General features: G+C 41.0%; 1 protein-coding gene across 5 annotated transcripts in view; it reads right to left on the bottom strand.

Annotated features, from left to right (window-relative positions):
• NPAS2 (neuronal PAS domain protein 2) overlaps positions 1-24,027 on the bottom strand; it is a 170,210-nt gene that overhangs the window by 5,622 nt on the left and 140,561 nt on the right. For 2 of the 5 annotated variants that reach the window (XM_077296614.1, XM_077296615.1), the window contains exons 14-20: positions 22,129-22,232; positions 19,589-19,675; positions 14,574-14,717; positions 14,131-14,340; positions 7,756-7,943; positions 6,366-6,449; positions 5,263-5,443 (exon numbers count right to left, since the gene is read on the bottom strand). In XM_077296614.1, the coding sequence (XP_077152729.1) occupies positions 5,263-5,443; positions 6,366-6,449; positions 7,756-7,943; positions 14,131-14,340; positions 14,574-14,717; positions 19,589-19,675; positions 22,129-22,232 (998 nt within the window). The remainder of the gene's footprint in view (positions 1-5,262; positions 5,444-6,365; positions 6,450-7,755; positions 7,944-14,130; positions 14,341-14,573; positions 14,718-19,588; positions 19,676-22,128; positions 22,233-24,027) is intronic. The other 3 variants (XM_077296617.1, XM_077296619.1, XM_077296618.1) reach the window with 2 other exon arrangements.

The raw sequence follows: 24,027 nt of genomic DNA, 5'->3' as shown, positions 1-24,027 counted from the left end.
TTTAGCAAGCAATTTTTTATTTTCGCAAGAGTAACAGGAGAACTTGGACCCCAATAATTGTTGTCCAGTTTGTCCTGAGTACGCTGGTACCCCATATGTGGGGGTAAACCACTGTTTGGGCACATGTCGGGGCTCGGAAGGGAAGCAGTGACGTTTTGAAATGCAGATTTTGATGGAATGGTCTGCGGGTGTCACGTTGCATTTGCAAAGCCGCTGATGTGCCTAAACAGTAGAAACCCCCCACAAGTGACCCCATTTTGGAAACTAGACCCCCCCAAGGAACTTATCTAGATGTGTGGTGAGCACTTTGAACCCCCAAGTGGTTCACAGACGTTTATAACGCAGAGCCGTGAAAATAAAAAATAATTTTTCATTCCTCTAAAATTATGTTTTAGCAAGCAATTTTTTATTTTCGCAAGGGTAACAGGAGAAATTGGACCCCAATAATTGTTGCCCAGTTTGTCCTGAGTATGCTGGTACCCCATATGTGGAGGTAAACCACTGTTTGGGCGCACGTCGGGGCTCGGAAGGGAGGGAGCACCATTTGACTTTTTGAACGCAAGATTGGTTGGAATCAATAGTGGCGCCATGTTGCGTTTGGAGACCCCTGATGTGCCTAAACAGTGGAAACCCCTCAATTCTAACTCCAACACTAACCCCAACACACCCCAAACCCTAATTCCAACTCTAGATATAACCCTAACCCTAACACACCCCTAACCACAACCCTAACCCAACACACCCCTAACCCTAATCCCAACCCTAACCCTAATCCCAACCCTAACCACAACCCTAATCCCAACCCTAACCACAACCCTAACCCCAACACACCCCTAACCCTAACTACAAGCCTAATCTTAACCCTATTTCCAACCCTAGCCCTAATTCCAACTCTAACTCTAATTCCAACCCTAACCCTAAGGCTATGTGCCCACATTGCGGATTCGTGTGAGATTTTTCCGCACCATTTTTGAAAAATCCGCAGGTAAAAGGCACTGCGTTTTACCTGCGCATTTACCGCGGATTTCCAGTGTTTTTTGTGCGGATTTCACCTGCGGATTCCTATTGAGGAGCAGGTGTAAAACGGAATCCGCACAAAGAATTGACATGCTGCGGAAAATACAACACAGCGTTTCTGCGCGGTATTTTCTGCACCATGGGCACAGCGGATTTGGTTTTCAGTAGGTTTACATTTTACTGTAAACCTGATGGAAAACTGCTACGAATCCGCAGAGGCCAATCCGCTGCAGATCCACAGCCAAATCCGCACCATGTGTGCACATAGTCTAATCTAACCCTAACTCTAGTTCTAACCCTAATTCTAACCCTAACACTAATCCTAGCCCTAACCCTAACCCTAGTGGGGGAAAAAATATATATATATTTTTTCTTTATTTTTATTATTGTCCCTACCTATGGGGGGTGATAAAGGGGGGGTTCATTTACTATTTCTTTTATTTTGATCACTGTGATAGGTTTTATCACAGCGATCAAAATGTTCCTGGAACGAATCTGCCGGCCGGCAGATTCGGCAGGCGCACTGCGCATGCGCCCACCATTTTGGAAGATGTCGGCGCCCATGAAGAAGACGGATGGACACCGCGAGGCTCGGTAAGTATGAGGAGGAGGGAGATCGGAGCACGGGGGGATCGGAGCACGGGGGGGTGGATCGTAGCACGGGGGAGCGGACAGGAGGACGGGGGATGTTGTGAACTCTATTTTTAGGCTCCCTCTAGTGGTCACAAGCGGTACTGTGTAGTGTTGTCTTCTGGAGGTTGCTGCATCAGCTGGTTCGTTATCCTTGGTTCGTTTCCTATTTAACTCACCTGGATACTCAGTTCCTTGCCTGCTATCAATGTATTCAGTGCTCTTCAGATTCCTTGTGATTACCTTGCTCCCAGCCTCTCCAAGACAAGCTAAGTTTTTGTCCGTTCATTTTTTGATTATCAGCATTCATCATGTTTCTTGTCCAGCTTGCTAAGATGTGATCTCCTCGCTTGCTGGTTGCTCTAGGGGACTGAGTTTCTCCCCCCACACCGTTAGTTGGTGCGGGGGTTCTTGAAATCTCAGTGTGGATATTTTGTTAGGGTTTTTTACTGACCGCACAGACCCCTTACTATTTTCTGCTATCTAGTATTAGTGGGCCTCATTTGCTGAATCTGTTTTCACCCCTGTGTATGTGCCTTCCTCTTACCTCACCGTTATTATTTGTGGGGGCTTCTATATCTTTGGGGATTATTTCTCTGGAGGCAAGAGAGGTCTTTCTTTCTATCCCACTTCTGCGATGCATTAAACACTTTTTTGGCCTGCTATACTGTTATGATCCTTAGTGGTTGAGGATCACGAATTACTCCAGCTAAGTAACAAACATAGGACAAGCTCTAGGGAGGTGGCAAACTGGACTAACCGCAAATCTGAACCTATCCAAACACACTAGAAGTAGCCGGTGAACGTGCCTAAAAAATCCTAGACGTCTCGAGCCAGCCTGAGGAACTAACTACCCCTAGAGAGAAAGAAAGACCTCTCTTGCCTCCAGAGAAATAATCCCCAAAGATATAGAAGCCCCCACAAATAATAACGGTGAGGTAAGAGGAAGGCACATACACAGGGGTGAAAACAGATTCAGCAAATGAGGCCCACTAATACTAGATAGCAGAAAATAGTAAGGGGTCTGTGCGGTCAGTAAAAAACCCTAACAAAATATCCACACTGAGATTTCAAGAACCCCCGCACCAACTAACGGTGTGGGGGGAGAAACTCAGTCCCCTAGAGCAACCAGCAAGCGAGGAGATCACATCTTAGCAAGCTGGACAAGAAACATGATGAATGCTGATAATCAAAAAATGAACGGACAAAAACTTAGCTTGTCTTGGAGAGGCTGGGAGCAAGGTAATCACAAGGAATCTGAAGAGCACTGAATACATTGATAGCAGGCAAGGAACTGAGTATCCAGGTGAGTTAAATAGGAAACGAACCAAGGATAACGAACCAGCTGATGCAGCAACCTGCAGAAGACAACACTACACAGTACCGCTTGTGACCACTAGAGGGAGCCTAAAAATAGAGTTCACAACAGGGGGAGCGGACAGGAGGATGGAGGGGAGCGGAGCACAGAACGGGGCAGAAAGGACGACTGGGGAGGCGATCAGTGGCGGTGGGGGGGGCAGATCAGGGTCTCCAGCCATGGCAGATGCTATTGCAGCATCGGCCATGGCTGGATTGTAATATTTCACCATTTTTATAGGTGATATATTACAAATTGCTCTGATTGGCTGTTTCACTTTCAACAGCCAATCAGAGCGATCGTAGCCACGGGGGGGTGAAGCCACCCCCACTGGGCTGAAGTACCACTCCCCCTGTCCCTGCAGATCAGGTGAAATTGGAGTTAACCCTTTCACCCGATCTGCAGGGACGCGATCATTCCATGACGCCACATAGGCGTCATGGGTTGGATTGGCACCGACTTTCATGACGCCTACGTGGCGTCATGGGTCGGGAAGGGGTTAAAATGAATGGTGTCATACAAATCTACAACTTGTCCCACGAAAAAAAAAACAAGCTCTCATATACACTGTGTGCAGAATTATTAGGCAAGTTGTATTTTGATCACATGATACTTTTTATACATGTTGTCCTACTTTAAGCTGTTCAGGCTTGAGAGCCAACTACCAAGTAAGTAAAGCAGGTCATGTGCATCTCTGTAATGAGGAGGGGTGTTGTCTAATGACATCAACACCCTATATAAGGTTTGCTTAATTATTAGGCAACTTCCTTTCCTTTGGCAAAATGGGTAAGAAGAGAGATTTGACTATCTCTGAAAAGTCCAAAATTGTGAGATGTCTTGCAGTGGGATGCAGCAGTCTTGAAATTGCCAAACTTTTGAAGCGTGATCACCGAACAATCAAGCGTTTCATGGCAAATAGCCAACAGGGTCGCAAGAAGCGTGTTGGGCAAAAAAGGCGCAAAATAACTGCCCATGACTTGAGGAAAATCAAGGGTGAAGCTGCCAAGATGCCATTTGCGACCAGTTTTGCCATATTTCAGAGCTGCAACGTTACTGGAGTAACAAAAAGCACAAGGTGTGCGATACTCAGGGATATGGCCAAGGCAAGGAAGGCTGAAAAATGACCACCTTTGAACAAATATAAGATAAAACGTCAAGACTGGGCCAAGAAATATCTTAAGACTGGCTTTTCAAAGGTTTTATGGACTGATGAAATGAGAGTGACGCTTGATGGGCCAGATGGATGGGCCAGAGGCTGGATCAGTAAAGGGCAGAGAGCTCCACTCCGACTCAGACGCCAGCAAGGTGGAGGTGGGGTACTGGTATGGGCTGGTATCATCAAAGATGAACTTGTGGGACCTTTTCGGGCTGAGGATGGAGTGAAGCTCAACTCCCAGACCTACTGCCAGTTTCTGGAAGACAACTTCTTCAAGCAGTGGTACAGGAATAAGTCGGTATCGTTCAAGAAAAACATGATTTTCATGCAGGACAATGCTCCATCACATGCCTCCAACTGCTGCACAGCGTGGCTGGCCAGTAAAGGTCTCAAAGAAGGAAAAATAATGACATGGCCCCCTTGTTCACCTGATCTGAACCCCATAGAGAACCTGTGGTTCCTCATAAAATGTGAGATCTACATGGAGGGAAAACAGTACACCTCTCGGAACAGTGTCTGGGAGGCTGTGGTGGCTGCTGCACGCAATGTTGGTCGTAAACAGATCCAGCAACTGACAGAATCAATGGATGGAAGGAAGTTGAGTGTCATCATAAAGAAAGGTGGGTTTTGTTTTTGCATGTCAGAAATGTTTATTTCTAAATTTTGTGCAGTTATATTAGTTTACCTGGTGAAAATAAACAAGTGAGATGGGAATATATTTGGTTTTTATTAAGTTGCCTAATAATTCTGCACAGTAATAGTTACCGGCACAAACAGATAGCCTCCTAAGATAGCCAAATCTAAAAAAAAAAACACTCGCTTCCAAAAATATTAAGCTTTGATATTCATGAGTCTTTTGGGTTGACTGAGAACATAGTTGTTGATCAATAATAAAAATAATCCTCTAAAATACAACTTGCCTAATAATTCTGCACACAGTGTATATCGCTATGTTGATTGAAAATAAAATTGTTATGGCTCTTGTGAAAAGGGGAGGAAAAAACAAAAGTACAATAAATGAAAAAATTGACAGGATCCTTATGGGGTTAAATAACTTTTGCAACAAATGTAGTGAGTCTAGGAAGACCACATTGGAACTTACCTGGATAAATTGGCGTTGTGGCTGCTGAACTTGCATATGAGGGATGTTTTGCTGTTGAGTACAATGTGGTGTTGTAAAGGCAGGGTGTAAGATTGCTTGACCCATGAGCACAATAGGACCATTGTTTACAGATGTCTGCACTTCTAGGCTTCTGAATATTTGTGGGCTTTGTGAATATCTGCTACATAAAAGAGGAAAGAATGTTAAGTTTGTTGCTTCTAAAAATGCATATTGAGATGAAAGTTTCACCAGTTTGCTAAAGATTGTCTGTAAGCTATATGTTCATTTGACTAACAGCTGTCTCTTGAACAGCGCACAGCTTTTCCAGTTTCTTTCAATTTCTCGTTGTGAGCGGGCAGGCACTCCTCCATGATTGACAGCTCTGGTCAGTAGCAGAACTTGTGCTGAGCTTTATCTTTCTACTGTAACACATTCAGCTATCAGTGCTTTTTCTAAGGCCTACTCTGCTATCACTATAGTTACATATATAGACAATAGGGCAATTGAAAAAGCACATGGCTCTGGAAAGTGATAGCAGTGATTAGGAGAGCTGCAGTGGAAGTAGCTATAGGGGGGGGCTGGCGCTTGTGATTTTGCAGTACAGATAGGTCAGGAGTTGACAGGGAGAGGGAGGAGCTAACTGCTCTATATAAGTCAATGGATGGAGGGAAGTGGCTGAGATCTCAGGAGTTAACTCCTTAGGCGGGAATGTAACTACTTTGTATACTGGGTCAGTTTCTGGTGGTGGGTCTCTTGGCAACACGCTGTACATTGCAGAAGAATGAAAGCATATAGAAAAAGCAAACTTATGTATTTTCATGCTGCCTAACTAATCATACTAATTTCATTACATGAGAATACGTCTTTAATGACTTCCTAAGATGGGTTTAAAGGTTATAAAGCAGATTTTCATAAATATGTAGCAGGTGCCACAAATTGTTAATAAATAGACACTAAGCAGACCATCCAATCTTGATAATTTTGCATAATATAGATTACAGTGTTACAGAAGCAGTAAGAGATCAAGATGCTCTTTAATGCATTATTTATAAAAAACATTCAAATAGTCTTTTTCTGTATTAGTGACGACTCTGGTCTCATACTTAGTCTGGTGTCCACTCTCTGACGATCTTCTTGTGCTACATGAGCCTGGCATCATTGGCTGGATAGGTTGACTGAGGAGGAGTCTAAATTATAAAAATAATATCAACGATTCAATGAACTCACTATTGCAAATGCCCACAAGCATAAGACGCAGAATTAATGATGGAGTGTTCAATACTTTTTTTCTCTGTATGGCATAGCCTTTCCTGCCTTCTCTGTGCCTCCCTCTGAATTCTCACTTTAATATGGTAGCAGAGAGTTGAGGCATATAACAGGAGTTTGATTTGGAGAAAACAATTTGCATTATACAGAGATAAAAAAAAGGTACTAGAGGAGGCCTCAGTGGGACTTGTTGCTTGCCTTTGGCAGATCATATCAAGAGAGGTGAGGGTAGGGCAATCTGAACTTTAACACCTGATTTGATGATCTTCAAGAGGCAAGTTGCTGCCGGAGGTAACTAGCGGTAGCTTTCTCCACATGTTTTTTCAGGAGCCACATGTGGCCTGTAGGCCCATAATGTGTGGTTTGCGCCTGTATGTCAATTGTGTACATTAACAGCATGACTAGCAAACTGTTATGAAGAGAAGGTCTCCAGATGGTGACCTTGGTGAGTTGTCCCGCGTAGAATATGGATATACTGGTCGAGGGTGAGGGAATATTCTAGGCTGGCGGTAGGATGATACTGCTATTTAGAGGGGTGATTGACGCTGGATGGAGTAGTGCAGTGAGTATGCTTGATGCGAAAACACCAAATGGGTGTAAAGTGGGAACCTCAGAATCTCCTTGTAATCTTTTGAGAGTCTATGGACAATGGATTGCCAAAAGATGGCATTTATTGAAGTATCCACTAGTTACATGCTTTTTAAAAAAATTATAAACGTCTCATGTCATACACCTCTGGATATGATGGACTTATTCCAGTTTGAACAGGCAATGACGGCTTCAAAAGGTCACAGATTTAAATAAAAATACCGTATTGAATGATTGACACCATCACAGAAACTAAAGGGCCCTATAATATACAATGGGTTCCATCGGGCGATGTTCTTTGAAGAACAATGCAGGTGGTGTCAACAGAGGATTTAAAGAAGGGCACATCTGTATGGGAATGGGTGTGGAGCATTATGGAACACCAACATATACGTTTATGTATTTTTTTATATTATTTTCTAGCTGTAATTGTAAGTAATAAAATAATGGTTACAGAAATACTAGCTGGCAAGAATTGGTTCAGCAACTTATCCAGGGTGAAAAAGTATTGTGATTACGTTTAGGAAGCATTTTAAATCAGAAAAATACATGCAAAAAGGAAATATTATTTAAAAAAAAACACACTTAATATTAGATATTGTGATATTACGGAAAATGTTGGTATGTGAATATTCTCACCTGAGTTGTCTGTCATGACTGAAACTTGGAGCTCTTTGCTGGCTGTTATCCTGCTGCACACCAGCAGAGGGTGCTGTATTTATGTTCTGGGACAATGCTGTGGGAGAGTTGAGTTGAGAGGTAGGAATTATAGTGGATGAGTGGCCATTGCTTGATATTCCTGACATGCTTCCCAATGCTTTCTGTCCCTAAAACACATTCCCATGTTGTAAATTCACAGTAGTTAACAATCAGACAATTTAAGGTCATTTTTTTCATTTATTAAGGCTTTCTGGTCTTTAACAGTAACTTTTCGTTAGATATAGAGATACCCCAGGCAGTAGGTTGTCTCTATACAGAGATCAGAGATCAGCTATTCAGTTTTCAGCCCCTCCACAGTTAAATAATACATAAGTCATTCAATAGGAATTTTAACCTTCTTAATAATGCAATTTTATTTTTACTTTAAAGGAGTGTTCAGACATACAAAGTTCATTTTCCTCCTAAATTCCTATCTATTTAGTGCCATAATCTAAACTAATTTCTAATATACTTAAATTAACAATTCCCTATCCTATCGTAACTATATTATTGAACTGCTTTCCTATTTTTTTTACTACTTTTTTATGCTGCTTCATTATCATAGTGCATGCTGGAATACTCAAACCAAGCGTTGTCAGGGCACAGAGGCTGCTGTCACTGTTGCAGCCTCTCCCTCAAACGAATTGTAATCAGTGATGCTCATTTCAGGGTCTGGGCTAGTGCCTATACAATGTGCACTGTGCACAATGACAGCGCACACTAACAGTGTGCTCTGGTGCCGGCTTGTTACTGCTGATCTGAGCGAGCAACAGAGAGAGCGCTGTCATTGTGCACATCCTACAGTGAGAAAGCAAGGACTAGCCCAGTCCCTGAAATGAGCATCACTGATGACACTTCATTATAGGGAAGAGGTAGGGGCAGTGACTCAAGTTCTCAAATAATGCATCATCAAAAAAGGATAAGCAGTTAAATAGAGTAGTTAGGGAAGGATATGGAATTATTAATTCAAGCACTGTATATTCGAAAATAGTTTAGATTATGGCATTAAATATATAGGGATTAAGGAGGAAAATGACTTTACATACCAGACCACCCCTTTAACCCCTTCACCCCCAAGGGTGGTTTGCCGTTAATGACCAGGCCAATTTTTACAATTCTGACCACTGTCCCTTTATGAGGTTATAACTCTGGAACGCTTCAACGGATCCTGGTGATTCTGACATTGTTTTCTCGTGACATATTGTACTTCATGATACTGGTAACATTTCTTTGATATTACCTGCGTTTATTTGTGAAAAAAATGGAAATTTGGCGAAAATTTTGAAAATTTCGCAATTTTCCAACTTTGAATTTTTATGCAATTAAATTACAGTGATATGTCACACAAAATACTTAATAAGTAACATTTCCCACATGTTTACTTTACATCAGCACAATTTTGGAACCAACATTTTTTTTGTTAGGGAGTTATAAGGGTTAAAATTTGACCAGCAATTTCTCACTTTTACAACACCATTTTTTTTTAGGGACCACATCTCATTTGAAGTCATTTTGAGGGGTCTATATGATAGAAAATACCCAAGTGTGACACCATTCTAAAAACTGCACCCCTCAACGTGCTCAAAACCACATTCAAGAAGTTTATTAACCCTTCAGGTGTTTCACAGGAATTTTTGGAATGTTTAAATAAAAATGGTATCGTTTCTCCTTATGGAGAGTGACATACCATCTCTGGCTTGTCAAGGTAAGGAGGCTTATTTGCCGTACAATGCTCCTCTGGGAAATTAAATATGCAAATTGCCTCTTCTGAGAAAAAGAGGACTTAACTCTATAGCGCCACCTGTTGGAAGTCAAATCAGTTCTCATGCTTCGCACTGAGGAGGGCCAACAGCCCGAAACACCGTGTCTGCGAATTGAGATACTGATTTGGCTTTTATCCTAAGTCATATTGCACGACTCGTTAGAGGGTTGATTGTGACTTGTAGAATCGCTACTTCCAACAGGTGGCGCTATAGAGTTAAGTCCTCTTTTTCTCAGAAGAGGCAATTTGCATAAATAAAAATGAACATTTAACTTTTTTTCACACAAAATTTATTTCAGCTCCAATTTGTTTTATTTTACCAAGGGTAACAGGAGAAAATGGACCCCAAAAGATGTTGTACAATTAGTCCTGAGTACGCAGATACCCCATATGTGGGGGTAAACCACTGTTTGGGCGCATGACAGAGCTCGGAATCGAAGGAGCGCCATTTGACTTTTCAATGCAAAATTGACTGGAATTGAGATGGGACGCCATGTTGCGTTTGGAGAGCCCCTGATGTGCCTAAACATTGAAACCCCCTACAAGTGACACCATTTTGGAAAGTAGACCCCCTAAGGAACTTATCTAGAGGTGTGGTGAGCACTTTGACCCACCAAGTGCTTCACAGAAGTTTATAATGCAGAACCGTAAAAATAAAAAATCCTTTTTTTTCACAAAAATTATCTTTTCGCCCCCAATTTTTTATTTTCCCAAGGGTAAGAGAAGAAATTGGACCCCAAAAGTTATTATTCAATTTGTCCTGAGTACGCTGCTACCCCATATGTGGGGGTAAACCACTGTTTGGGCACATGGGAGAGCTCGGAAGGGAAGGAGCGCCATTTGACTTTTCAATGCAAAATTGACTGGAATTGAGATGGGACGCCATGTTGCGTTTGAAGAGCCACTGATGTGCCTAAACATTGAAACCCCCCCACAAGTGACACCATTTTGGAAAGTAGACCCCCCAAGGAACTTATCTAGAGGTGTGGTGAGCACTTTGACCCACCAAGTGCTTCACAGAAGTTTATAATGCAGAGTCGTAAAAATAAAACAAAAATTTTTTCCCACAAAAATTATTTTTTAGCCCCCAGTTTTGTATTTTCCCGAGGGTAGCAGGAGAAATTGGACCCTAAATATTATTGTCCAATTTGTCCTGAGTACGCTGATACCTGATATGTGGGGGGAACCACCGTTTGCGCGCATGGCAGAGCTCGGAAGGGAAGGAGCATCATTTGGAATGCAGACTTAGATGGAATGGTCTGCAGGCGTCACATTGCGTTTGCAGAGCCCCTAATGTACCTAAACAGTAAAAAAAAAAAACACAAGTGACTCCATTTTGGAAAGTAGACCCCCTAAGGAACTCATCTAGATGTGTTGTGAGAGCTTTGAACCCCCAAGTGTTTCACTACAGTTTATAACGCAGAGCCGCGCAAATAAAAAATATTTTTTTTTCCCGCAAAAATTATTTTTTAGCCCCCAGTTTTGTATTTTCCCAACGGTAACAGGAGAAATTGGACCCCAAAAGTTGTTCTCCAATGTGTTCCGAGTACGCTGATACCCCATATGTTGGGGTAAACCCCTGTTTGGGCACACGGAAGAGCTCGGAAGGGAAGGAGCACTGTTTAACTTTTTTCAATGCAGAATTGGCTGGAATTGAGATCGGACGCCATGTCGCGTTTGGAGAGCCCCTGATGTGCCTAAACAGTGGAAAACCCGCAATTATAACTGAAACCCTAATCCAAACACACCCCTAACCCTAATCCCAACGGTAACCCTAACCACACCTCTAACCCAGACACACCCCTAACCCTAATCCCAACCCTATTCGCAACCGTAAATGTAATCCAAACCCTAACCCTAACTTTAGCCCCTAACCCTAACTTTAGCCCCAACCCTAACCCTAACTTTAGCCCCAACCCTAACTGTAGCCTTAACCCTAGCCCCAACCCTAGCCCCAACCCTAACCCTAGCCCTAGCCCTAACCCTAACCCTAACCCTAACCCTAGCCCTACCCTTAGCACTAACCCTAACCCTAACCCTAGGCCTAACCCTAGCCCTAACCCTAGCCCTATCCCTAACCCTAGCCCTAACCCTAGCCCTAACCCTAATGGAAAATGGAAATAAATACATTTTTTACATTTTTTAATTTTTCCCTAACTAAGCGGGTGATGAAGGGGGGTTTGATTTACTTTTATAGCGGGGTTTTTAGCAGATTTTTATGATTGGCAGCCGTCACACACTGAAAGACGCTTTTTATTGCAAAAAATATTTTTTGCGTTACCACATTTTGAGAGCTATAATTTTTCCATATTTGAGTCCACAGAGTCATGTGAGGTCTTGTTTTTTGCGGGACGAGTTGATGTTTTTATTGGTAACATGTTCGGTCATGGGAGATTTTTTGATCGCTTTTTATTCCGATTTTTGTGAGGCAGAATGACCAAAAACCAGCTATTCATGAATTTCTTTTGGGGGAGGCGTTTATACCGTTCCGCGTTTGGTAATATTGATAAAGCAGTTTTATTCTTCGGGTCAGTATGATTACAGCAATACCTCATTTATATCATTTTTTTATGTTTTGGCGCTTTTATACGATATAAACTATTTTATAGAAAAAATAATTATTTTTGCATCGCTTTATTCTGAGGACTATAACTTTTTTATTTTTTCGCTGATGATGCTGTATGGCAGCTCATTTTTTGCGGGACAAGATGACGTTTTCAGCGGTACCATGGTTATTTATATCTGTCTTTTTAATCGTGTGTTATTCCACTTTTTGTTTGGCGGTATGAGAATAAAGCGTTGTTTTTTGCCTCGTTTTTTTTTTTTTTACGGTGTTCACTGAAGGGAATTTTTTTTTTTGAACTTTTTTACTTTGTCCCGGGGGTGACATCACAGATCGCTTATCTGACAGTTTGCACAGCACTCTGTCAGATCACCGATCTGAGTTCCAGCGCTGCAGACTTACCACAGCCTGGTCTGCACCCGGAAGTAATCCCTGCAGGACCCGGATGCAGCCCCGCGGCCATTTTGGATCCGGGGCCTGCAGGGATAGGAGGTAAGAGACCCTCGCAGCAACACGATCACATCGCATTTCTCCTGGGGTCTCAGGGAAGCCCGCAGGGAGCCCCCTCCCTGCGCGATGCTTCCCTGTACCGCCGGCACACCGCGATCATGTTTGATCGCGGTGTGCCGGGGTTTAATGTGCCGGGGGCGGTCTGTGACCGCTCCTGGCACATTGTTCCGGATGTCAGCTGCGATAGGCAGCTGACACCCGGCCGCGATCGGCCGCGCTCCCCCCGTGAGCGCGGCCGATCGCGCTGGACGTACTATTCCGTCCTTGGGAATTAGGGCCCACCCCACATGGACGGAATAGTACGTCCAATGGCAGAAAGGGGTTAAAGGACATCTTTCACCAGTTTTTTGCCCCTAATCTGCAAGCAGAATGATGTAGACATAGAGAGCCTGATTCCAGTTATGTGTCATTTACTGGTTTGTGTGTTGCAGTTTTCATAAAATCACTGTTTTTTTACAAGGACATTATAAATAGAGGACTAGTAAACCTGCTGCCATGTAGTCTTCCATACTCATGAACCCTGTTTAACCACGTCCCTACCACTATTTGGCAGCTTTCTGCCTATGCACAGTGTACAAGAAAGCTGTCATTCAATGGTGTGGGCAGGGTTATACAAATCTTATAATTCAAAACTGATACATCTCTGGAATCATGATCTCTGCCTTTATATCATGCTACTCTCAGATGTCCTAGCATAAACCTAGTGACAGATTTCCTTTAAAAGATTCTACAGAATTAAAAAAAATCATTGCATTTTTTTTTCTAAAAGCAGCACCACACCAGGCTGTATGTGGTATTACAGCTCAGCCTAATTCAGTTCAGATTGAGCTGTAATACCATACACAATCCAATCCATAGACAGGGTAATGCTACGACTGGAAGAAATGAAGCATGTTGATTGTTTGATTTTTACCCTTTACAACACCTTTAAGGACATTACAATGTAATACATTTTTTCATCATTACATTCCAAAATCAGTAACTTTTACATAGCTATATGAAGGCTGTGCTTTTCAGGACGAGTTGTAATTTACAATGTCACTATTTTGGAATGCATATAAGTTATTGATTCATTTTTATCAACTCTTTCTGAGGGCTTTACAAAAAAACAGCAATTCTGCAATTGTTGCTTTGGCATTTTAATTTTTGCACCTTCCACCATGCTGTAAAAATATGTTACATTTATTCTGCGGATTGAGACGATTATGGCCTTACTAAACTAATGGAGGTTTTTTATGCTAGGAGTATTGTGGTGATAATATTTGATAGCGATGCTTGAAAAATTTTATTAAAAAAACATCAGGGATAGAGGTTTTATTTATTTTTTTTTTTAAAGTGGGTTTAACAAAAACTACTTTTTAGTTGTTCATTTTTATTTTTGTATTTTTTGTATCAAATAATAAAATGATATTCAGAAAAGTTACTATACCATAAAATAATGAGAAGGTAAAGAACTTAACAAACAAAAATGATATGCTACCTTACAGGATATGCCATCTCTTATCACTGAAGCAGGTGATATCAGATGCTGGTTTGGAATCTGAGAGGTTGGCATCTGCCCCGGAGCTGAAGTAGTAGACCTCATTTGTTCTTGTGGAGGTATGGTGCCATATCTAAGGTGTTGCTGCTGGGGGTCACTCTGGGGTACACTACTAAGGCTCACAGAAACAATCTGAGGCTGGTAAGAAATCTGGCAGAAAAGTTAAAAAAAATTATTATTTAATCAGAGCTAAATTGAAGAGTGGTCCAGCATCAACACAGAGTTTGGCAGCATTTTTGTATAGTGTTTTTAGGGTGGCTATCAATTATCACTCAACAGTCTATATTAAATAAAAAAAAGTCTAAATACATTTTAGTTTTAGTAGTGCTTCTGGAATCAGGGTTACCATAATGCTATGTGAATGGTGGCGCCATGACACTCACTTGTGAAGTAGGATCCTGAACCATACTCAGCTGCTCCTGGATCTTTTGTAGCTCCTCCTGCTGCCACCTTATATTGGCCTGGATGTTCAGTCTCCTCTGTTCCAGCTGGTTTTTTAAAGTTTGGAAAATCCCATGTGCAGAAAACTAAGAATGTAAAGTAAATTTCCTGTGTGAGAATTGGTCATCATGAGCGCACAAATACAGTTCGTTCTTCAATGTAGCTATGATGTGGCCTGATTAAAGACCCACTGCTTTTTTGTACCCAATTTTTGACATTTCATCCTTTCAAGTACATGCACTAAATTTGTCAAAATTGTAGAACACAATATTCAGTACCTATAACAAAACATATAATTGCAGAGAAAAGAGTTAACCTCTTCGCGTGATGTTATGGTTGTATTTTCTATATAAAAGTTGCAAAAAGGTTACCTATTTTAGACTGGTCATAGATCTGGAACATTCTTGCTGCCACCTTGTTTAACATGCATAAAAAGTCACAATTGGCAAAATAAAGTTCAACATTAATCACTTAGTGATCAAGCCAATTTTAACCTTAATGACCAAGCCAAAATTTTAAATTTGACCAGTGTCACTTCATATTATATAATAACTGTGGGATGCTTCACCGTAATCCCAGTGATTTTGAGACCTGTGTGCAATCTAAGTGTCACATGGCCTGTTAGTATATACATATCTTTTCTGAACGGCCACAAAGGCTACAACATCATTAACCCCTTCATGACCTTGGGATTTTCTGTTTGGCCGGCGTCACACTGGCGAGTTTTACGGACGTAAGAGCGCAGAAACTACGTCCGTAAAACTCGCATTACATACGGCACAATTATTCTCAATGGGGCTGCTCCTATTAGCCGTATATTACGGTTCAGTATTATACGGCTTTCTACGGCCGTACAAAATCGCAGCATGCTGCGTTTGTCAGCGTATTGCGCAAATAATACGCCAATGAAAGTCTATGGGGGCGAGAAAAATACGGATTCCACACGGACCTGCAGTGTGACTTGCGAGAAATACGCAGCGGTGTTAGTGAAAAGTCGGTAATTCAATTGCCGGCTTTTTCCTTCTCCTTCACAAACCCGACAGGATATGAGACATGGTTACATACAGTAAACCATCTCATATCCCCATTTTTTTTGCATATTCCACACTACTAATGTTAGTAGTGTGTGTATGCAAAATTTGGGCGCTGTAGCTGCTGAAATAAAGGGTTAAATGGCGGAAAAAATTGGCGTGGGCTCCCGCGCAATTTTCTCCGCCAGAGTGGTAAAGCCAGTGACTGAGGGCAGATATTAATAGCCAGGAGAGGGTCCATGGTTATTGGCCCCCCGTGGCTAAAAACATCTGCCCCCAGCCACCCCAGAAAAGGCACATCTGGAAGATGCGCCTATTCTGGCACTTGGCCACTCTCTTCCCACTCCCTGTAGCGGTGGGATATGGGGTAATGAAGGGTTAATGCCACCTTGCTATTGTAAGGTGACATTAAGCCAGATTAATAATGGAGAGGCGTCAATTATGACACCTATCCATTATTAATCCAATTGTAGGAAAGGGTTAAAAAACACACACACACATGATTAAAAAGGATTTTAATGAAATAAACACAGCGGTTGTTGTAATAATTTATTGTTCTCGCAATCCATTTGCAGACCCTCGCTTGGAAAAATAATAAACGCACAAGATACATACCTTCTGGTGAACCGTCTCGTCCCACGAGGTAATCCATCTGAAGGGGTTAACTAATATTACAGGCAGGAGCCCTGCAAATGCAGCGGTGTGCTCCTGCTTGTAATTCCCCGGCGAATGAATGAAATGTAGGTCATTGACCTACATTTCCTTCAGTCGCGGTGATGCGCCCCCTGGTGGATGTCCTCATATGACCTGGAGTGTGGGAAAAAGTTCCCAGGCTGCAGTTCATGAGAACATCCACCAGAGGGCGCCTCACCGCGACTCAATGTAAGTACAGATCCTGCTTTCCTTTCAGCACCCGGGGATTACAGGCACAAGCGAGTGGTTTATCGCAGCTCTGCCTGTAATATTAGTTAACCCCTTCAGATGGATTACTTCGTGGGACGTGATCTGACATCAGAAGGTATGTATATTGTGCGTTAATTATTTTGCCAAGTGAGGGCCTGCAAATGGATTGCGAGAACAATAAATTATTACAACAACCGCTGTGTTTATTTCATTAAAATCCTTTTTAATCATGTGTGTGTGTGTGTGTGTTTTTTAACCCTTTCCTACAATTGGATTAATAATGGATAGGTGACATAATTGACGCCTCTCCATTATTAATCTGGCTTAATGTCACCTTCCAATAGCAAGGTGGCATTAACCCTTCATTACCCCATATCCCACCGCTACAGGGAGTGGGAAGAGAGTGGCCAAGTGCCAGAATAGGCGCATCTTCCAGATGTGCCTTTTCTGGGGTGGCTGGGGGCAGATGTTTTTAGCCACGGGGGGGCCAATAACCATGGACCCTCTCTAGGCTATTAATATCTGCCCTCAGTCACTGGCTTTACCACTCTGGCGGAGAAAATTGCGCGGGAGCCCACGCCAATTTTTTCCGCGATTTAACCCTTTATTTTAGCAGCTACAGCGCTGAAATTTTGCACATACACACTACTAACATTAGTAGTGTGGAATATGCAAAAAAAAAGGGGATATGAGATGGTTTACTGTATGTAATCATGTCTCATATCCTGTCGGGTTTGTGCAGGAGAAATGAAAAGCCGGTAATTGAATTACCGGCTGTTCACAGTTATCGCGCTGAATGAAATCTAAATACAGAATATATATATATGTGTGTCTCAATGACATATATATATATATACACTGTATATATGTTTTAATGAACATTTGAGCACATAAATCCATTAGATGTCGGTTTTGCAAGCCTGCGCGAAAATCTCGCAGTACGGATGCCATACGGATTACATACGGAGGATGCCATGCGCAAAATACGCTGACACACCCTGACTACGGATCACTATTTTGGGAACATTTCACCGTATTTCGGCCGTATTACGGCCGTAAAATACGGACCGTATTGTCTTACGCCGAGTGTGACGCCGGCCTTTTTCCGTGTTCATTTTTCACTCCCCTCCTTCCCAGAGCCATAAATCTTTTATTTTTCCGTCAATATGGCCATGTGAGGCTTTATTTTTTGCGGGACGAGTTGTACTTTTGAACAACATCATTGGTTTTACCATGTCGTGTACTAGAAAATGGGAAAAAAATTCCAAGTGCGGTGAAATTGCAAAAATAGTGCAATCCCATGCGTGTTTTTTGTTTGGCTTTTTTGCTAGGTTCACTAAATTCTAAAACTGACCTGCCATTATGATTCTCCAGGTCATTATGAGTTCATAGACGCCAAACATGTCTAGGTTATGTTTTATCTAAGTGGTGAAAAAAAATGCCAAACTTTGCTAAAAAAAATAAAAAAATTGCGCCATTTTCCGATACCCGTAGCGTCTCCATTTTTCGTGATCTGGGGTCGAGTGAGGGCTTATTTTTTGCGAGCTGAGCTGACGTTTTTAATGATACCACTTTTGTGTTGATACATTCTTTTGATCACCCGTTATTGCATTTTAATGCAATGTGGCGGCGACCAAAAAAACATAATTCTGGCGTTTTTAATGATACCATTTTGGTGCAGATACTTTCTTTTGATCGCCCGATATTGCATTTTAATGCAATGTTGCGGCGACCCAAAAAAACGTAATTCAGGTGTTTCAAATTTTTTTCTCTCTACGCCGTTTAGCGATCAGGTTAATCCTTTTTTTTATTGATAGATTCGGCGATTCTGAACCCGGCAATACCTAATATGTGTATATTTGATTTTATTTTTATTGTTTTATTTTGAATGGGGCGAAAGGGGGGTGATTTAAACTTTTATATTTTTTTATTTATTTTGTATTTTTTAAACATTTTTTTTTACTTTACTTTTGCCACAACTGGATTGGCTCTGCTACATAGAGGCGAAGCATAGCCTCTCACCTAGCCAAATCAGTTCTCATGCTTCGCACTGACAAGGGCCAACAGCCCGAAACACCATGTCTGCGAATTGAGATACTGATTTGGCTTTTATCCTAAGTCATATTGCATGACTCGTTAGAGGGTTGATTGTGACTTGTAGGATTGCTACTTCCAACAGGTGGCGCTATAGAGTTAAGTCCTCTTTTTCTCAGAAGAGGCAATTTGCATATTTAATTTCCCAGAGGAGCATTGTACGGCAAATAAGCCTCCTTACCTTGACAAGCCAGAGATGGTATGTCACTCTCCATAAGGAGAAACGATACCCCTTAGACCCCAGTCCAGAGCCTCTCACCTAGCCAAATCAGTTCTCATGCTTTGCACTGACGAGGGCCAACAGCCCGAAACACCGTGTCTGCGAATTGAGATACTGATTTGGCTTTTATCCTAAGTCATATTGCACGACTCGTTAGAGGGTTGACTGTGACTTGTAGGATTGCTACTTCCAACAGGTGGCACTATAGAGTTAAGTCCTCTTTTTCTCAGAAGAGGCAATTTGCATCTCTATCTTTGAACATCTACATAACACTCTTTAATTTCTATGCTGCATTTCATTCCATACGTGTCACACTGACAGAACACGGATATCACACAGACAAACGAATGTCACATACGTACACACGGATGGGACACAGATCTCATCAGCACTGGTTTTTCCAGTACCAGAGTCACCAGGACGTGTGAAGGAGGCCTAATGCTGAGAATCCTGAAGAGTAGAAGCTATGATCTCAAAATTCATTCCAATAACAAGATATATGAAAATGAGCTTTTCTAAATGAGACAACTACAATCTGAACTCCTCATATCTGAACCTATACTATGTATTTCATCACATGATCATTTTTATTGGTGATTTTAAAAAAGATTCAGCACTTCAGATGAAGTGTGTATTGAGTTATGCGTTTCCAAGTGACACACACAGAATGGTACCGCGTTCAGTCGCCCTCTCAGTGCTGGTCACCTACCTGGGTAATAGAAGTTGTGTCACTTTGCAGTGAATTTTCTGGTATCAAATGTTGTTGGAAATCACATTGCGGAGCTGGTACCGAAGCCTACAACAATGAGACAATATGATAACCTGAGCCTTCATGAATAGACCATGGATGAGCCGTATGTATGTTGTCAGGTCTAAATGTTACTGTACTTACTTTATAAAATGTTCCAAAACATAATAGTTGTAAGGTAAGTTACAACTAAAACAAATTTTTTATGAAGAGACTGTATGTAAAAAGCACAAAATGCTGATCTGGCAATGCTTACCCTATATTATAAATAATCCCTGATTAAAGGGAACCTGACAGCCACTTCTCCACCAGTAGAGAATCTGGAAAGCTAGCACTCAATCAGTACAGTTCACGGTGCCAGTGAACGGGACACTACATCCCACAAGTCATGGAGTCAAAGTAATCACTGCACTCGTTTAATTTCAAGTTGCATATATCAGAAGTTTATTTGACTTGAGTCAGTAGACAAACATTTGTCTACTGACTCAAGTCAAATAAACTTCTGATATATGCAACTTGAAATTATACGAGTGCAGTGATTACTTCTCCACCAGTAACTGACAGGTCGCTCTCTGTGAGTATGTACAGGGAAAGACCTATCACTCCAGGGGAGAAGCTGCCTATCCAACCAGTCTCCCGTGTGGCTTGTTGCCCAGTGGTTATCAAACTATATTTATCATTGAAATTCTGTAGTGTCTCAGAGTTAAACTTATATGCATAAGATCATGTAGCCAGTGCTGGTACATGCTGCCTGTGGATCAGGCAGCACGCATCAGCTGTCATGTTCCCTTTATAATGTAAACAAGTGAAAATGATCTAATATATCATAGATACACACCACATTCTAAGAACATTGACGATTATTTCCAGGGGTCGTTATTATTAAAGAAGCCCTCCAATCAAAATGTTTATCCTCTTAATATATTGCAGTCATCATATTATATAGCACTGTGTACATACAAATGCTCATTTTGCCTTTCTACCCAGATAATTCTTCTGATTTCTATTAGGTCTATGACATCACATGATTAAATACTGAATTGCTGAATCCTTCTAAGCTCTATGAAGAAACAGGAGGTCAATTTTCCCTACATGACTCATGAGTCACTGCAAAAGTCCCTGGAAGGGGGAGTAGGGAGTAGCTGGGTCAGGAGTTGCAGAGGGGAATGATAAATGCAGGAACAAGAGACTTCCTGTTTCTACATACAGCAGAGAAAAGAGAAGAATTATCTAGGTAGAAAGGCAAAATGAGCAATTGTAAATACACAGTGCTAAATGATATGATGATTGCAATATATTTAGAGGATAAAAACTTTGATTGGAGGAGTGCTTCTTTAATGATTTGTTGGTTTTTCAGTAATTCTTAAAATCAATGGTGGTTCAAGATTCCAGACATCATCTATTTCATCTCATAAGTATCTGAATATTATATATAGTCCTTTTAAAAATGGGTATAACAGGATAAAATTCAACAAGATTGGCTCTTATCTCACTAGGAAATGAGTCAACTGAATTTTCAATAATTTCCTACACTAATTACAGATGTCAACTATACATGATTATATCCTATAATTCTCACACCTCATCGTTGGTGATATAGTATGTTTAGATGCACATTGTGCCAATACTGGAATATTTCTATAAGCAGCAGAAATAACAACATAATTGGCGATTCATCACAGTTTTATGCTGGAAAAGTGGCAGAAAAGCTTTGAAAAGTTGAAAAAAATCAGTGAAACCAATAGTTGTGCAAAATTGCATCAACTTTTGGCGTTTTCAAGCCAGTTTCAATCTTGAAATGGGTCGAGCTATGGAGAAGCCAGACGGAACAGGGCATGGCTATGTGCACCTGTCAAATTTTCTACGCCAGAAATGCTACTCCAGCATTTCTGCTACATCACCCAGGCACAAGCCACTGTGATAAGGTGCAGAATTCATTAAGTGTCTCTTCTACTCCAGTAGGTCACTTCAACTCCAGCAAGGCTGGTGAGCACCGGTTTTGATCAATCATTCCCATTATCTTTTACTGAGTGCCCATGTTTATGCCTATGTTGGTTGAAAATGGAAGACAGAATGTTCCAGCTCTTGCAAATGTTAAGAGACGAAACAGTAAAAAGCTGAAAATTCCAACTCAAAAGATCACTGCTTCCTGACGGTAGTCTAAGAGCCTGCCTAAGAACTTTCTTTCTTTTTTTATATTTCTGTCTTCCATGTAGCTGCTGATATATTGTGTTAATAAATGGGATAATATTGGTCAAATATAAAAATTAAATGAAGCCATAGAAAAAAGTTGATCATATTGAAATTAAATAGTTGAAATAGTGAGCCATAGCAGAACAAAATAAATTTCAAGGAAACATACTAAGCAATGATAATTTTACTAGCACACAAGTTCTTAAACCCTTATTCATAAAGGCAAAAAAAACATAAAAGTAAGTCTATGTAGATACATTATTATGTATTATATTACTTCATTGGAACTAACCTTTACAGATTCATACCTGAACTGGGGTGGGACGATTCATTCTCTGCAGTGGAACGTCTTGCTGAATACTCGAAACTCTTCCAAAGGACTTAATGCCTGAGGTCTGCTTAGAAGGTGTGGCTGTTAAAATAATACTTTAGCTGTTAGATAATCTTTTTATATAAGGGTGCCTAATTTCAACCATAATGAAAGTTTGTTAGCTGAAATTTAACAACGAATGATTGCTTTAGCTGACTGGTCACAGTCATTGTCTAAAATGAAATCGGCCATGAGTTTTAGTTTTTTGGCCTGAAGTCGGACAAAAAGATATTTGATCAATGAGAGAATATACTTAGAACAATCCTTCTTCACTCATTGCCCGGTCTCAGTAATCATGTATAGCCAGATTTAACAACTAAATATATAATGAAACGACCATTTACCAAAGATTGTTTGTTCAATCTTTGGTCAACCGGCAACCTACTTCTATCCAATGTATATGGACACAGTAAGGCTATTTTTTGCAGTGTTTTTGCTTCAGCGGTTTTGTTTGCAAATTTTCATCTGCATTTCACAGTACCAGCAAAGTCAATAAGATTTCAGAAATCTCTTGCACACAGCTTGTTTTTTTCCCTGACTGCATGTCACTTGTTTTAGCATTTTTACAGTGTTTTTCCCCAGTGCAAAAATGCTGAAAAACTACCGGTAATTAAAAAATGCAGGTATCAGGTTTTGCAGCATTTTTGGTGCCAATACCTGATAAAATTGAATCAGATTGAACCAAAAATGCAGAAAAACCTACTTTTTGTAAACAGCATAAATGCAGCTTAAACTTGGCATAAAAAACGCAATGTGTGAACATAGGCTAAGTCTGTAACAGATACAGTATTGGAATTATGTAGTGACAGTCAAAGTGTATAATGTATGTAGAAAAGCCGCGGAGACACCATCACGTGTTTCTCAACGCAAGCAATGAATAGCCAGGTCTTTCACCGGGAATGAACAACCACGGGAAGGGCAGCATCTAATAAAGGAAAACCACCTATACCAAAATATGGTATCCATCCACAGACAGCTGTTTCGGGGTATTTGCCCCTCATCAGTGTGGAGTAGGAAACTGGCTATTAGGAGCAGTGCCATATTTCCCATAAGGGATGGGGGCAGTGTTCTGGATCACTGCGTTGAGAAACACGTGATGGTGTCTCCGCGGTGTTGGATGTTTTGATCTCCACGAGGTCATTCATCCTTACATTTATAAAGTGTATAATGTGTCTTCCCCCATATGTTCTCCTAATATTATGCAAATTAGGTACTCTACAGGAGGATGCTGTCCCTTCAGGATGAACTACCATGAACTTTTTTTCTCCCAACCTATGCATATGTTAGTGTCTTTTGTTAATAATATGTAATAATATATAATATACACACAGAGGTGCTTCTCACAAAATTAGAAGATCATCAAAAAGCTAATTTATTTCTGTTCTTCAATACAAAAAGTGAAACTCATCTATATTATATAGAGTCATTACAAACAGAGTGATCTATTTCAAGTGTTTATTTCTGTTAATGTTGATGATTATGGCTTACAGCCAATGAAAACCTAAAAGTCATTATCTCAGTAAATTAGAATACTTTATAACACCAGCTTGAAAAATTATTTTAAAATCCAAATTGTTGGCCTAATGAAATGCATGATCAGTAAATGCACTCAATACTTGGTCAGGGCTCCTTTTCCATCAATTACTGCATCAATGCGGCGTGGCATGGAGGCGATCAGACTGTGGCACTGCTGGGGTGTTGTGGAAGCCCAGGTTGCTTTGGGTCTGGTGTCTCTCATCTTCCTCTTGACAATAATCCCATAGATTCCCTATAGAGTAAAGGTCTGGTGAGTTTGCTGGCTAATCAAGCACAGTGATACTGTTGTTTTAAACCAGGT

Source organism: Ranitomeya variabilis, chromosome 3 (assembly GCF_051348905.1).
Source record: "Ranitomeya variabilis isolate aRanVar5 chromosome 3, aRanVar5.hap1, whole genome shotgun sequence".
NCBI lineage: Eukaryota > Metazoa > Chordata > Amphibia > Anura > Dendrobatidae > Ranitomeya > Ranitomeya variabilis.
The sequence above is the reverse complement of the archived record's forward strand: the minus strand, read 5'-3'. Positions and strand labels throughout refer to the sequence as shown.